The sequence below is a fragment of the Castor canadensis genome, chromosome 16 (genome assembly GCF_047511655.1).
Source record: "Castor canadensis chromosome 16, mCasCan1.hap1v2, whole genome shotgun sequence".
In the NCBI taxonomy this organism is placed as follows: domain Eukaryota; kingdom Metazoa; phylum Chordata; class Mammalia; order Rodentia; family Castoridae; genus Castor; species Castor canadensis.
In genome coordinates, this window is record NC_133401.1 from 32,139,001 (window position 1) to 32,155,136 (window position 16,136).

General features: G+C 52.9%; 2 protein-coding genes and 1 non-coding gene across 4 annotated transcripts; 1 reads left to right on the forward strand and 2 right to left on the reverse strand.

Moving 5' to 3' along the window:
• Slc27a5 (solute carrier family 27 member 5) lies at window positions 1-8,115 on the reverse strand. 2 transcript variants are annotated; one of them, XM_074058561.1, is made up of 10 exons: window positions 7,867-8,115; window positions 6,733-6,982; window positions 6,204-6,362; window positions 3,563-3,687; window positions 1,883-2,077; window positions 1,702-1,792; window positions 889-1,087; window positions 675-772; window positions 424-554; window positions 1-335 (listed from the first exon to the last, which is right to left on the reverse strand). In XM_074058561.1, the coding sequence occupies exons 1-10, from the start codon at window positions 8,053-8,055 to the stop codon at window positions 159-161; spliced, it is 1,614 nt and encodes a 537-aa protein (XP_073914662.1). In that variant the 5' UTR covers window positions 8,056-8,115; the 3' UTR covers window positions 1-158. The 2 variants fall into 2 exon arrangements, with proteins under 2 accessions (XP_073914662.1, XP_020014251.1); XM_020158662.2 differs by having other exon boundaries at window positions 6,733-6,942; window positions 7,368-8,115.
• LOC141418272 (U6 spliceosomal RNA) lies at window positions 5,789-5,896 on the forward strand. The gene has a single exon (XR_012442956.1). It is a non-coding gene; the product is annotated as a U6 spliceosomal RNA (small nuclear RNA).
• A 1,356-nt stretch (window positions 8,116-9,471) lies between the features above and the next one.
• On the reverse strand, window positions 9,472-15,254 carry Zbtb45 (zinc finger and BTB domain containing 45). Its single transcript, XM_020158665.2, has 3 exons — window positions 15,136-15,254; window positions 11,937-13,212; window positions 9,472-10,245 (listed from the first exon to the last, which is right to left on the reverse strand). Exons 2-3 carry the CDS (start codon window positions 13,210-13,212, stop codon window positions 9,989-9,991), a joined length of 1,533 nt encoding a protein of 510 aa, XP_020014254.1. The 5' UTR covers window positions 15,136-15,254; the 3' UTR covers window positions 9,472-9,988.
• Window positions 15,255-16,136: the final 882 nt, after the last annotated feature.

The window sequence follows — 16,136 nt, forward strand, 5'->3', positions numbered from 1 at the left end:
TTCTGTGCACACATAATGAGTTTATTCTCGATTGCTACCAAGCCTGTGCCTCTGGGATCATGACAACTTTGCGCAGGTATGGGGTGGAAATGGGGAAGTGGGTGAGGTGTCAGGATTGGTAGTCCCACCTTCAGGTGTCCTGTGTGCTGGCCAGGTGATCAGAGCTTCCAAGCTCCCTCACACACAGCCTGGTACGTGTCTGCTGTCAGCCGCTGGAAGGCCTGGGCTTGGTTGTCGAGGATGTACAGGGGGTCATTGATGATCCCTACATCAAAGCCCTCACGAACCAGGCGGGACTTCATCAGTTTGAATGTGTTCGTGATTTCCAGGGTGTCCTGCAGGGCAATGATTGTGACCCCCTTGACTGTGACACTTCCCTACCATGACCCCACCCACCCATCTATTCTTGCCACCCTGACTTACCTGGATACGGACGAAGCGGGGGACAGCATAGGCAGGGAGCCAGGTACGGACATGCTGGTATAGCTTCTGGCCATCAAAAGTCTGACCGGGGACCAACTGCACGGCAGCCATGCCCACCTTACCCTCACACCCTGGGAAGCACATTGGTCACTCCTCAGTGCCCCTGTAGTTTCCCTATCTATAAAATTGGAATAACACCCCTCCACCCACAAAACTGTTGAAGGTTTTAAAATCAAGCAAACCCTCCACACCTGGAACAGACACGCCATAGACATTCACTTCCTGCAGGAAGTCCAGGAGCGACAACACGCCCTCCACCTCCCGCGTGGACACGTTCTCACCTTTCCACCTGCAGGGTGGAAGCCAGAGCTCGGGGCCATGCCCCTGGGAAGGGAGGTCCCACCCCCAGAACAGGACGCCCCAGAAACCCCGCCTCCGGACCCATCCTGCAGCCCCGCCCCAGACCGGAAAGTGTCCCCTAGGCGGTCACGGAAGTAGAAGAAGCCTTCGTGGTCTAGGGCCAGTACGTCCCCGGTGTTGAAGTAAACGTCGCCTGAGCGTCTCACGTCCCGCACCAGTTTCTGTTCTGTCTGCTCTCGGGGACCACGGTACCCCATGAAGGGATGGTGGCCGAGTACCTGGGTCAACAGGAGACCTGGCTCCCCTAGAAGTAGGAGTGGAGTACAGGCGGTGAACAAGAACCAACCCATCATTTCCAACGACACCCAGCCAGAAAGAAAAACAGAGAGATCCATAGATGGGAGACACACAGAGACACAGAAACATTGGGTCTGAGAGAGACAAAGTCAGGGACAGGGAAATACAGAAAATCAGAGATGGAGGAGAAAGGAGGTGGCATCAGGGAGCCTGTGAATAACTGGACAACAGTAACAAGGAACAGAGAGAAAATGATGGCGGGAAGAACAATATGGCCAGGGCCTTGCAAGGCCCCAGGAGAAAAGACACTAGGAGAAGGTACAGGGCAAGGGACTGATGTCCAGGAGGATGTGACCTTCACAGACAGCTGGAGAGAACACCTCAGATGGATGCCCAGAAATCCAATGGACCAGAGCAAGAGACAAGCAGGGTGCTGAGCAGAGCCAAGAAGTTGAGGCAGAGGGCCCCAGGTAGTGGCCAGACAGGCTAAAGTCCAGATGAGGCCTGCAGACTCCCCCACTGCACCATTCTCAAGACTTTTTGGCACTTTATTCCAGTCGAGGATACTGAGGTTGTCCACCCCACCTTGTACATCCAGAGAAGGTTCCCTAACCCCCATACCTGGCTTCACAGGGATGCAGAAGCCCTGTTCGTCTTTCAGAGGCTCTGCTGTCTCTGTCTCAAACTGTACAAGCTCGAAGGGAAACAGCAGCTGGGGTGGAGGGTGGACAGTATTGGTAGTGGTCCTGTGGGTTCAGCCTCAACCAGAGCCACTGTCACACTGGGCACCCCACCCACTCACTCGAAGGAGGCAGTTTGTCCTGCCCACAGCCCCACAGCGTCCGGTATAGTTGACTAAGCCCATGTTGCCCTCTGTGGAGCCGTAGAATTCCCAGATCCGAATGGGACCAAAGCGCTGCTGGAATGCTTCCCACACCTCTTCTCTGAGCCCATTGCCCATTGCCATTCGAACTGTATGTGTCTTGTCTTCTGGTCGCTGCAGGAACATCCAAAGAAAGGTGAGGAGGAGTCGCCCTTGGGGGTTGGCTATCTTGGGTTCTTACCTTGGGAGTTACACCTAGGCAGTGAGGTGGGGACCTGTGCCTACCTAATCTACCTAGGGCTCTTATTTAAGAGTTGTTATGGGGCTGGAGTCATGTTTCAAAGGTGTTAGAGTACCTGCCTAGCAAGGGTGAAGTCCTGAGTTCAAACCCCAGTACCACCACCATTAAAAAAAAAAAAGTCACTTTACCAGGCACTGGTTGCTCACACCTCTAATCCTAACTACTTGGGAGACAGAAATGAGGAGGACTGTGGTCCGAAGCCAGCCCAGGCAAACACCCTATCTCAAAAACACCAACATAAAAAAGGCCTGGCAAAGTGGCTCAAGTGGTAGTGCACCTGTCTAGCAAGCATGAGGCCCTGAGTTCAAATCCTACTACCACTAAAAAAAATTAAATGGAAAGTAGTTACTAGAGTCTTTGCCTGGAGGGTTACCTGCAGAGGTTACCTGGGAGTTTTGCCTGGGGAAAAGTTACCTGGGGATCTTACTTTCTAGTTATTAGTTACCTAGGAGTGACTGGAGATCCATCTGGGGATCTGACCTGGGTTGTTACTGGGAACTTTCACCTGGTGGATTACCTGGAGACCTTGTCTTTCTGGGTTACTTGGGGGCTTTCACCTTGAGGTAACCTGAGAAGACTTGAAGCCTCATATTGAGAGGCTACCAGAGGGCTCTACCTGGAGGAAGTTACTTGAGGGGTTACCTTGAAGCTTTATCTGGAGGGATACTGGGGACCATATACTTCATTGCTCTTTAAGAATGAAAGTGGCTCACATCTAGTGAGTTTACCCTGAGCCACACCCTGTTCTAGGCACTTTACATATATTTAATTCATTTACTTTTCAAATACTCTCTTCAGGTAGGGGCTATTCTTATCTCTGTTTTCCAGATGAGGACAGTGAGATTGAGAAAGGTAAAGTCACCTGCCCACAGTAGCACAGCTACTCATCAAAGGAGCCCTGTAGGAAACCTTGTGTGTGATTTATCATCTGGGGATCTTGCCCAGGGTGTTTTACCCAAGGGAACCTTACTTGAATAGCATACCTGAATGGTTTGTTTTGTTTTTACCTTTTGGTGCTGGGATTGAGCCTATGGCTCAAACGTGCTAAATCTGCACTCTACCACTGGGCCACATACCTCCATCTTTTTGTTTGTTTAGTTTTGTGTGTGTGTATGTGTGGTACTGGGGCTTAAAGTCAGGGCCTACACCTTGAGTCACTCCATCAGGCCTTTTTTTTCTGATAGGGTCTTGCAAACTATTTGCCTGGGTTGGCTTCGAACCACGATCCTCCTGATCTCTGCCTCTTGAGTAGCTTCGGTGAACACACATCCATCTTTATCTGAGAACTTTACCTGGAATATCATCTGGGATTTCCTGCCTGGGGTGCTCATTATAGAGCACTAATCTTAGAGCTTTACCTGAGGAACATTGCATAGGTACCGCAGGACCTCGCCCACATAGTAGACTGCTGTCACTCCATGCTGCCGACAATCATCCCAGAAGCGGGAGGCAGAGAATTTGGGGGCCAGGACACAGGTGGCTCCTTGGAGGGAGAGGAGGAATGGTCATGCTTCAGGTTGCTGTGAGAAACTGCTTGATTACCTGATTGTGGCCCTTAGAACTCAGGGCAATGCCAAACTAATCTTTGTGTCCCTGGCCCAGGCAGGACTGCCACCATGAAAAGATTACAGGGGTGTCTGGGTCCAAATCCTGTTTCTAGAGTGTGTACAAAGTTCAATGCCTGGTACAAAATGAGCACTGTGAAGTAAGGACTGGGAATTAACTATTCCTGAATCTGATAAATGAATGCCCAGTGAGGCAGAGGATGGATGTGGTGGGTGGGTGGAAAAGTGGGTTGATGTATAGACAGATTGGAGGGTATGGATGAATGGATGAATGGATGGATGGATGGGTGGGTGGGTGGATGGATGAGTGGGTACATGAATACATGCGTGATTGGAGAGATAAATGGATATGTAAGGATGAATGAAAAGGACTGATGGGTGAATAGAGGTAGATTGATGAGGAGGTTGGATGGAAGGATGATGGATAGATGGATTAATAAGCTTTAGGGGCCACTGTATTCATTCTAGAAAGGTGATCCTCCCTCCTAATATCCTTCTCTGCATCTGGCTTATCATCCTTGCACCTAAAGAGCAAACTGCCCATGTGCTTAGCAAGGTAACAAGTATGTATCTTCTTTGAGACAATGTTTTTGGTGAGGAGGTAACATATAGTACCCTCCATGAAAATGAATCCAGGTGCTTGAAAGTGATGGCTTTGTTTCCAACCCCTAAATAAATATCTGAATCACTAAAGATCTCCAAGAGCTGGTAAACAACACAGGGCAGGTAGATGGGGAGATTTCCCAATCTATTCTAACTTCTCTAAGCCAGGTTAACAGGCAGGAGCTGCTTCTAGTGTGACAAATTAGGAATCACAAAACACCCCTACCAGATTCTTGCCTAGAATAAAAGAAATCAGGTGAGGGGGATGGGAGATAAAGGAGAATGATAGAGGGGGTGAGTTTAACTAAGATATATTGTAAGCACTTTGGTAAATGTCACAGTGTACCCCCAGCACAACAATCTGATAATTTTTTTAAAAATCAGGGCTGGAAGTGCATCTCAGTGGTACAGTGCTTGCCTAGTATGCATGAGGCCCTGGGTCTGATCCCCAGCACTGCAAATAATAATAATAAAATAAGAAACTGAACCTAAAAAGCCTCTAGAAGGCATTTCCAATCTAACAGGAAATGCAGAGGGAAAGAGGAGCAGAAAGCTAAGTGGTAAATGTAATGTAGAAACTTTAACTGTGAAAAGGCAATTACACAATTAAGGAAATTTGAACATGGATTGAGCATCAAATGATATTAAAGGGTTCCTGTTAATTTTATCAAATATGGTCATCACTGTAGTTATAGTTTTTAAAATCCTTATATGTTAGTGATACTATAGCAGTATTTTTAAGCAGTATGAAAGATTTACTATAAAAGGCGTCTAGGATTTACTCTTAAAATAACCCAGAAAGTGAGTAGTACATAACACTGGCAATATGTTAACAATTGCTGGGTGAGAATGTATAAGACATCCTCAAACTATTTGCACTCCTGGTTATGTCTGAAATTTTCCATGATAAGCTGGGAATAGTGGTGCGTATCTGTAACCCTGGCTATTTGGGGGACTGAGGCAGGAGATCACTTGACTCCAGGAGCTCAAGACCAGCCTGGGCAACACAGTAAGACCTCTATCTCAAAAAAAAATTCCATGATAAAATATTTTAGCTTGGTGGGGGGAGTTTTAGCCAGGCATGTTGATGTATACCTATAATCCCAGCACTTAGGAGACTAAGGCAGAAGGATTGTGAATTGTAGGCCAGCATGGGCTACATAGCAAGACCTTGATTCAAAAAAACAACCCTAGGAAAAAACTATGAAGACTAAAAAGACAAGCAGGAATGGTAAAGGGTGACAAATGAAACAAATACAGTAAAATGGTTGGTAAGGCTTCATACGGAAAGATTTGAGAATGTTTGTGTTTCAAGCTATTCATAATAGAAACGTGAAAACAAGAGCAAACAGTGGAGAGATAAGTCCAAATTCTGAGTCAGGTGTTCAGGGTACAGCCTGGTAAGTGTTTGATTAAGTGCTTGCTTTGGCAGCACTTATACTAAAATTGGAACGATACAGGAAAAGATTAGCACAACCCCTGTGCAAGGATGACACGCAAATTCGTGAAGCATTCCATATTTTAAAATTTTAAAAAAGTGCTTGATATGCATTCCCTCACTGGCTTTTCTGGAGCCAGGCCCTAGGTCTGACCCAGCATCCTCATTACCACCTGCTCCCTTCGATGCCCGTGCCTATCTCTCATATTAGCCATTAGGGACTGTGTCTCAGCCTCTATCAAGGTGGTCCTGGGGCTTACTGCTATGTGTTCTTTACCAAAAGTAAGAACTCAGGGTACTGGGTAACCTATGAGGTCCTGTGATCTTGACTGCCCTATTCTGACACCCACTGTAGTGATCCTATGGATTGGAAGGATCCAGAGAAAGACTTACCAAGCTCTAAGCAGCTGAGCACCCCAACGACAAGCCCCATCACATGGTACAGAGGCAAGACACTGTAGGCCACATCATCAGCAGTGCCCCCACATAAGAAGAACATCTTGCTCATCTGCACTACCCGCTCATGAGTGAGGATGGCTGGCTTTGGGAGCCCTGGGAGAAGAAAGAGTGGGAAAGGAAGAGACCAGCACAGTGGGGGTGGGGCTCCACAGTCAGGCCTGACCGGGTTTGAAGTTCTCAGAAAGGGTCAAATATGGAAACTTGCAACTGGGTTCTGAGGCTGAATTCCAATTGTGAGTAAATAGATCAAGACCAAAGATCAGCAAGGATTTCAGTGCTGTTTACTAGGCAGAGGCAACATTCTAGCACTGACTGCCTAAATCACAGTGGGGATCAGAGTCAAGGCCAGAGGTCCAGATCAGGTGGCAGAGCGTGCATCAGAGGACAAGTTTCTGACACTGGGAAGGATGGTCAAGTCAGGACAAGAGCATGGAGGCTGGGGCAGGGTTTCTGGCACTCTCACCAGTGGTTCCTGAGGTGTAGATGAACAGGGCAGGGCTTCGCCTCGTGATCTCAGTACGTAGGTGGGCAGGCACTGGGTCAGAGGGTGCAGCATCCAGGGCAGCCCCAAGAGCTCTGACACCAGGTGTGGGGGAAGTATGGCTGAGATAGATGCAGCGAATATTCTGGGCCTGCAGTTCGGGAAGGACCTCCTCCAGGTTCTCTCTGAGGTCTAGAGGAGCCATCAGAGGAGAAACTGAGACAAAGCTTACCTGCAAGGTCAAGAGGATGGACTCCAGACCCAAAGACAAAGGAGCAGCTAGTAGAGAAACACTTCCTCATTCTTGGATAAAGAATTTCGTTACTATGAGTTCAACCCTCAGTACAACTTTAAAAAAAAACAGAATCCCATAACTAGTAAAATTTTTGGTTAACTAGAATTGAAATAACCCCTTTGTGGAAAAAAAAAATTCTGGTGACCCCAGAAATTAAGTGGAATTACATTCCACTTAGGCTAAGTTTTGACACTAATTGCCTGTGAAATAGGTGTATGGGAACAAAGAATTCTCTGCCCAGTCCCCACCAGGACTCTGACCTAGGTTAGGTTTATTGTTTGCCTCATTCCCTTTTCTTCCCCACTGACGCTGGGGCTCTCACCTGGGTCCACCACCAGCACCTGGGCCCCAGAAGTCAGCACAGAGTGCACAAGGGGTTTCCCCCGGCTATTTGGATTAATCCAGGCCACAGGACAGCCTAACTTGGCCAGTCCCAGCCACAAACTCAGAGCAGGAATCGATTGGGAAGGCAGCATCAAGAGGGCAGCAGGCTCTGTGGCACGCAGGCTGTCAGGGCCACCTAGCTCAGCCTTCAGGGCCCAGGCAGCCTGGCAGGCCCGAGCATCCAGCTCACCAAAGGTGACAGAGCAGGCCCCAGGCCCTGTCCATACAATGGACACCTTGCCAGGCTGTGCTAGCGCTTGCCGCTCAAAGGCATCCACAAAGGTGTCAGGAGGCTGATGGCTCAAGCGTCCCCTGATGTTCCAGCCCAGGAGGAAGATCTTGACCAAGAAGCTCATGTCTGCAGGCAGCCAGCGTAGCCCTGGGGGCAGCCTTGGAGGTAACAGGGTCAGTGTGAAGGCTGCAGCTGCCAGGCTTACCCAGTGGGGCATCCAGGGACTGATCCAGGAATGGAACAGCACTGCTAGGCCAAGCAGCACAATGCATGTTCGGTCTCCCAGTAGCCAGCGCAGGGCCAGGGCCACAGTAGCTGGCCATGCAGGCTGCCCCAGGCCCCTCAGCAGTAGCAACAACAGCAACAGAAAGGCCAGCCGCTGTCCAACACCCATGGCACCAGCTCTCTCCTCAGAGAAGTGGCTCAGAATGTGCAGTTTCACTTTTGTCCCAGAGCTACCAGGCCTTGACTTTCTGCCCCTTGGGGCAACCTGTACACCCCATCCCCCAATGTCCCAGGCACTCCTGATTCCTGGACTCTGTCCTCCCCATTGCTTTGCTACTAGATTTGCCCACCTCTGGGCCTCCTCCCTTGGACACCACCACCTGCCATCCTGCTTGCCCAGTCTCCCTTCTAGGGCTGGCACCTACCTCCTTCCCTCCTGAGCCCAATGAGTACCAGGCACTATGAAAACAAGCAGAAATTTTTGAGTGACCATGGTTGTGTTCCAGACTGCTTGGCTGGGAGATCCTTCGGTGGCACCCATCCTTTGTCCCTAAGGTATCCTAGCCTCCTGCAAAGTACACAGTGACTGCTCAGAAAATACTCGAAGGAGCTAGGCGCAGGTGGCTCACACCTCAAGCCTAGCAGGGAAGTGGTGGCTCATGCCTGTAATCCTAGCTATTCAAGAGGCAGAGATCAGGAGGATTGCAGTTTGAGGCCATCCCAGGCAAAGTGTTCGAGTTTGAAAGACCCTATCCTGAAAACCCCTATCACAAAAAATTATGCTGATGGAGTGGCTCAAGGTGAAGGCCCTGAGTTCAAGCCTCAGTATAGCAAAAAAAGAAGAGAAAATACTTGAAGGAACACCTTTATCAACTGGATTCAAACTCACTTCTGTCCACCATGGACCTACATTGGGACTCTGCCTCACCTTTGGCCTCCATGTGGATTGACTTTTGGGTTCAAGAGGCAGTGACAGAGAAGCCCCATGGACCCAGAAGCCTAGCCAGTAGAGCTGAAGCATGGCTCTCTAGGCCAACAGCAAATCTGATATAGAGTTCTGTGACATCAGCTCACCTCTAGTCGCCTTCTTCAGCCACCCATCAGGGAAGCCTTCAGTCTGGGCCATTGGTGCTTTCTAACCAACCCCGCCATCCCCCGACACACACACAAGACATAGCTGCCTAATCCATGCTCCTGTGCAGGGCAGGTATCCTGGAGCTTATATTCCCTAATGACAGCCTGGCCCCAAAGACGCACTCTGGGCTTCTCAAAAGTAAAGTGTTCAACCATCATGCCCATCAGAATGGGGGAGGGGAAGTCTAAAATCTAGACTGGTGGGAATCCAGGGTCAAAATCTGCCTAGTGACCTCAGTGGCCAGTAGTGTGAGGGTTGCGGTCCCCCTCCCCACAAGACCAATGGCTCCAAGAGAACTGGGCATCAGCAAGATATGCAGCCCACCCCACAACAGAATTTCAGAATGGCAAAGCAGACTGTCCCATGCCTGCCCAGGAGAAACCAAGGGCCAGCAAGGGATGATGCCTCAGCCCAATGCCACACCCAGTGAGTCTATGGGAGAAGCACACACTGGCCCAACATCCTTTATTACAGTGGAATCTCAAAGTCTGACCCATTCCATGATGGGTTTATGTTCAACTGAGCCTTAGCTCAGGGAGGGGTATCTCCAGGTGGGAGGGCAAGAGACCTTGGCCAGCCTAAAACTAGGGCAGAGGACAGCTTAACTCCACCACACCTCTGGAGTGGGCAGGGCGCAAACCGGCGTTGGGAACCCTAATCCCCGGCTGGCTCCGACAGTCTGGGCGCCCAATGCCGTCTGGAAATGGTCCAGTTCTCAGAGGTGATAGGGTCCTTGACCATTCCCTGCCTCAGCTGGAAAGTCCAGGTACATGCAGGAATGAGCAAGGGCAGGAGGGAATAAGGTAGGCTGGGCTCCAGGTCCACCAGAAGGGAGTAGGAGTGGGTAAAGGGTAAGGTCTGCACTCAGAAGCGATCAATGCAGTGTGATGGAAGTAATGTGATCAAGGCGCCACAGCTGGTGCGACCTACTTCGCCAGATGGTGGATTCCCACCTTGAACATCCCCATCAGGGGGTAGGGTGTGCAGCCAGGTGACGCTCCAGCAGCGTGCGGTGTGAGAAGACCTTGCCGCAGGCAGGACAGGGCGCACGCTCCGGCCGGTGCGTGCGCATGTGCACGTTGAGAGAGCTCTTCTGAGTGAAACGCTTGGCGCAAACCGCACACTGGAAGGCGCGCACACCGGTGTGCGTGACCATATGCTTGAGCAGGTAGTCGCGCAATGAGAAGGATCGCCAGCAAACTGCACACTGGTGCGGCTTCTCCCCTGCGGACGACAGGGTGGGCCGCAAGTGTTGTCAGACCAGCCCTCTCCCTGGCAGGGGCTTCTCTCCCTTCTGAAACCAGCTATCATCTCACAACCCCAGTGCCTGTCAGGGAAACCTCACTGTGCAATCCTGCTCTTCAGGGAGCCCCTCTCTCAGTGTCATACCATCATCCCAGAGTGCCTAGCAGGGATCACTAAATCCAACAGGTACCTTCCCAGCAATGAACCCTGTCCTCTGGAACATTCATTGCCTATCTGAAATGCCTACTCAGATCTCCCCAAACCTGAGAACCTTCCTCCATAACACACCTTTACTGGTACAGGGAGACACTCAGGCCCAGCCTCCCTGCCCCATGCTCCAGAGCTGTCTGAACTCTTAAGACTGAGCCACTTTTCAGTCTGGCAAGGCCCAGCCCCCTTACACAAGGAGAAACCAGGACACAGCCTTGCCTAATACTGGAAGCCTCAGTTGCCCACCACTATAATGTCCCCAAAGAGACAGAGAAAGATATCCCCCTCATTAATTGAATGGGAGGTAAGTTGTGTAGATCCCTGTAGTCATCAAATGTTAACAAAAAAGCATAATTCAATGGTATGAGACAGGAGACGGTGCCTATGGTGGGGGGTCTCCTAAGAACAACTGGGTTCAGACACCTGGCTCAGGCTGCACACATCTGGCAAAGTTAGCACTACCTTGGGGCCCCTAGCAGCCTTCTGCAAGCCACTCAGCAACCCTTATTTCATGGTCCCTCCTTTGCTGGGCCCTAAGGCAGCCAGATAGGGATTTGAATTTGACACATCAGTCACTCCCCAGCTAAGAACACTGATGACTTGCTTCCCCACCACTTAGGTCAAATCCCAAGTTCCTGCCTAAGAGTTCCCACTTCATGTTCACTGTGGCTTTTTAAAAAATTATTATTAAAGAAACATTTATTTAGTAATGCCAGGGATCAAACCCAGGACTTTGTACATGCTAGGCAAATGCTTTACCACTGAGCTATGCCTCCAGGCCTGCACTGTGGCTTTTCAGCCAGATTTTCAGTTTTCTTGATAATAGCCAGCTCTGCCTGCTGGTAGGCTCTGCTTTCCTTACTCCTGCACCAACTCAGCCCCCAGGGAGCACCCTGCAACCAGTGGCTTGCCCATCACCAGGCCACACTTTCCAACACCACCCTTCCACTCTTTACTTCTCCCCAGCTGCTCAGGCACCTCTCTGACATGGCCAAGGCCAGAGGGAAGTTCCTCCTTCCACCTTCAAGATCTGTGAGTTTCCCCACACTACAGCCATCTCTTCCTCCTCCCTCCCAACCCTTAAGGGGTCCTCAGGCCCTCATGGACTCCAGCCTGGGTCATCCTGGAAAGATGCAGGAGACTCTCCACCAAGACTCCATCCCTCCTACCCACTCCAGGCTGCACCAACTTCCTAAGGCCCAGGGCAGGATCTTGCTCCCTAACCCAGCTCATAAAGCAAGGAGGGGGATCAGAGAAGAGTGCCTGCTGTTCTACAAGGAGGGACTTGCCTTCCCCTATGCCTCACACTTGGGGGGCTCAATTTCCAGGCCCCTGGGTTGCCAAGAGCAACAAAGCAGCACCAATGCCCAATCCCCGCTATGTTTTGAATCTCCGATGACCAAGGGGTGCTGAAATCTGTGTGGGAGTAGAGACTTTTCCTCCCTCCCGTCCCAGCTCACCCGAGTGAATGAACATGTGCTTGGTATAGTTCTTCCGAGAGCTGAACGTCTTGCGGCAGTGGCTACACTCATAGGCCGGCTGCTCTGCACCCGTGGCGCGCACAGTAGTGCCTGAGGGAACCATGGTAGGAGCCACAGCGGGGGCCTGGGCTTCTCCAAGTTGAGCGCTGGGGACTGGGTCTGGCTGGAGCGCAGGGTAGAAGGCCGATGGGGGTGCAGGGGCTGGCCCTGATGTTGTGGGAGGGGTTGGCGCTGGGGGCCCAGGGGCGCCCAGGTGAAAGGGGAAGAGTGCAACAGGTGGCCCAGGGGTCTTCACGCCAGGCGGGCGGGGCCCAACTAGGGCACAGTCGGTCGGGACAGGGGGCTCGGTGGGACAGCCTTCGGCAGCAGTGCCATCCTCCTCGTGCCAAGCGGACATATAGCTGTCTGGGAATATGTCCTCGGCCACAGCAGCTCCCCGAAGGAAATCTCTCCCCGCACCGCCATAGTCAGCAAGGCTGGTGGGCCCAGTGGGGTCTTCCTGAGCGCTGTCAGGGGTGGTGAGGAAGCTCGCGGCACAGTCGGGAAAGGAAGAGGGCGCCTGGCCCTCACCTGGGCCACCGCCTTCACCGTCCTCTCCCTCAGTCTCATCATCCGTCTCATCGTCGTCATCATCACCTCTGTCCCCAGGGGCCGCGGGCAGTGCTGGCTCAGTATTCGGCCCCTCAGCTTTGGCCGGCGCGGGGGGCGCAGGCAGCTGCAGACGAGCAGGCTGGCGCTGCTTGCGACTGTGCGCGACGCCGGGGTGCCCCAGGGGACGCGCAGCCAGTAAGTGGCGCAGGCGGTGGCGCAGCTGTGCGGGCGCGAGTGGTGGGGGCACCGATGCAGGTAAGGGCGTGGGCGCCGGGGCACCTGGGGCGCGCGCGCGCGCGATAATCTGTGTGCACTCGTCGATGACTGTTTGGATGCGAAGCACCGACGCAGCTGTGAGCACTTGTAGTGCTTCACCTTGAGCCACCACGAGCGAGCCGCTGTAGAGGAACTCTACCAGCTGGCGCACCGTCTGTGCGGGCACCACCGGCGGCACACGGATCTCGGAGTGGCCAAGCAGCAACTTGTCCTGGAAGAAGGGCGAGCCAGCAGCCAGCACGCATCTGTGCGCCCGCAACGAAGCCTCACGTATGCGCACAGTCACGTCGCAGAAGTGCCCGCCCAACCTCTGGCCATTGAGGGTCTCAAGCAGCGAGCGCGAGAAGTTCTGCAAATGGATGTGGTGCACTGCTTCTGCCGCTGCCATCTGCGTGGGATGAGGGGACCGGGTCAGCCAAAAGTTCTCCTCTGCCCCAGCATCCTGGTCCCCTCTGCCCTTATCACAGGACAGGACCCAAGATGCACCACACTCACACGCCTGGCCGACCCCATCCCTTTCCAGAAGCTCCCTGCTCCCAACACACAGGACATGCGTACTACCCCACATTCCCCCACTCCAGGTCTTTTGCAATGTCCTGTACTCCTACAGTCCCCAGTATACCTCCTGGCCCTGCTCTCTTCCCTAAGGAGAGTTCAGGCCTTAGCCCCATTCTTGGCTCACCCAGCCCCCATCTCCAATATCCTTAAGTGAACCATAGGCCCTCCTCCTAATGGACAGCCCTTTGGAGAAGAGGCCAGGACTCCCATTAGAATGGGCTACCCTGCCTCATCCAGAGCAGATCTCATTGTGGAAACAATAAATATCCTGTGTCATCTCCATTCAGCTAGCCAAGACAACTCCCCCCACCCACACAGACACACTGGCTTTTTTTCTCTTTTTTTCGATCTCCCTTCAACACACTTTCCATCCTTAGCACAACTTAAGGCCCTTTGCAGACCCAGGATTGCCCCAGAACTTGGTTACATTAACTAGCAAATACAGAGGTCTTCATGGGGTGGGATGCACCTGCCTCCTCACAGAACAATTGGGGTGCGCCCGGACACAGGCTGGAAGGTTGGGCGATAACTTGGAAAGTGCCCTAAAGAGGCAAGTACATAGTCCATGGGAAGGCCATACTCTTCTTGGCATCTCTGGGGAGCATTATGGACCATGAAACTGCACGGGTGAGGTGAAACAGCAGGAGGTCACAGCCCTGCTTCAACAATCCCTGTGCTTCTGGTGAACTAGGTATCAGTATCGTCTAGGCTCTGCCCACCAGTATCCCCAGGGGACTCTGGAAACCTGATGACCTATGCTTGCTGGGCCTCAGTTTCCTCATCTATCAACAGGGATGTTATACTTGGCTCATTCTACACCCAGACTGCACACACCTGTGGTCTAAGGGAGAAAAACTGAAGCACAGGATACACCCTAAGACCTGTCCATTCCCCACCTGCCTGTCTTTCTTCAGGCTAACAGCCTCAGAGTGGGACCCCACTTAATCCTGCTCCTATACCCTCAGGGTCTACTGGGGTTTCAGATTCAAATCTTTAGATTTCTTCTTCTTCTTCTTCTTTTTTTTCTCTTCCTTTAAACTTAAGCAAAAACTGCCTTCCCTTTCCTCCAGGGCCTCCCTTTCTCTCATGACCAACATCTGATCCCTTCAATCCATTTCACATTGCGCCGGTCATGCTGGCCTGCACGGATAAAGTCACCTCCACATCCCCACCTACGGATCTTTCCCCACAGCCAGAGGAGTCCTGCTGAGAATTAGCAAATCTGGACCTTCAGCTCAGAGCCCTCAATGGCTATGAGTTAATTCCTCCAACGAGCCCTCCTTTTGCCAAGGTACCCTTGTTCAACCTGTGCATCAACCCGCAGGGCCTGAACCCCTCCTTTCCTTTCCACTGATCCCCCGCCCTCCTCTCCGGAGGGCTTCCTCTCCAGACGCGGCAGGGCCTGCTTGGATGCCTCAGAACAAAGGCCCGACCCCGGGTCAGGTGCAGATACTCGCTGCCACGCCTTCGCCCACGTCATGCACCTCCAAGCATCCCGTCCTGTACTCTGCACCATTGCTCGCGCCCTACTCTGCGCGCAGAGTCCCTTTTCTGACCCGCTACAACTGCACCCACTGCAGCCCCCGCAACCTAGGTTTCCCGCCTCTGCAATCTTGCCCGCGGGTGCCCTGATCCTGCAGCGCCCTCTCGCGTTTGCAGAGGGCGCTCTGGGCCTTGCGCGGGCCCCACCTCCCCCGGCACTCCCCGGCTTCCCCACCCGCCCTGCAGCAGGGGGATGCCCGCCCGACCCCACCTCCGACTCCTCCTCAGGCACCGGGCCCTGCAGTGGCCTCCTCTCGCTCACCAACTTGAAGGCCGCACTTCCGGCCGCAACGTCAGCGGAACCGAAGGCCGCAGCCGCCACGGTACAGGCGGAACGCTACGGCAAAGTACGTTTCCGGCGTTTCCATGGAGATCGGCCGCAGCCAGACCGCACTTCCGGTTCTTGTCAGAGACTGAGCCAAAATTGCAAAGCTGGGATGGCCGAGGCGCCATGAATCTCTAGGCCAGAGCACACTCTGGCGTCGCCCTGGTGACCAAGGCGGGGGCGGCACCTGAGCTGTCAATCCAAGGCCCCTGGTACTGAGCGCCTGCAGCCCAGATGCAGAGGGCGCGCGAATTGGGAGTGGGCAGGCGGCTCTGGGCTGAGGCCCCGTAGCTGCCCCACCAACTCGAGCCCCATTGCAAGCCGGGGAGCTCCTTTGTCCCGCAACATGAAAAGTGGAGATGCAGGGATGGCCCGGGCCGGTTGTGCCACAGCCCGCAGGACCCAGGTCCGCCTCCTCGGGCCCTGGCCCCATCCGCCGGGCGAAGCACTCTGCCCAATGCCCCCATGCAGACCGCCAGGCTTGCCCGGTCCGGGAAAGGACCGAATGGATGGATGGATGTGGAAACCGATGCCTCACCCTTGCCGAAACTCAGAAATGAGAGTGTGGGGCATGAGGTGGGGTGGCGAGCAGTCTGAAATCAAAACCCAGAAGTCACCAGAGACAGGCTGTGTAGGAAGAGCCGCCCAGGCAGAGACAAGGGCCTTCGTCTGCAAGGGCCCTAAAATGGAACTGGCTGTCCCAGATACCTATGAGGTGGACCTACTAAGTGATGGGCTTGCCTGGCCTTGTGCTGTGTGCTTAGGGCAGCCCGTTGGTCACTTTGCAAAGCCAGGTACCAGTGGGGTTGGAGTGAGGCAGAGGGGCTTAGGCCTTAAGTTAAGAAGACCTGGGGGCCTCAGTGCATCACATGCCTTATACAGTAGGC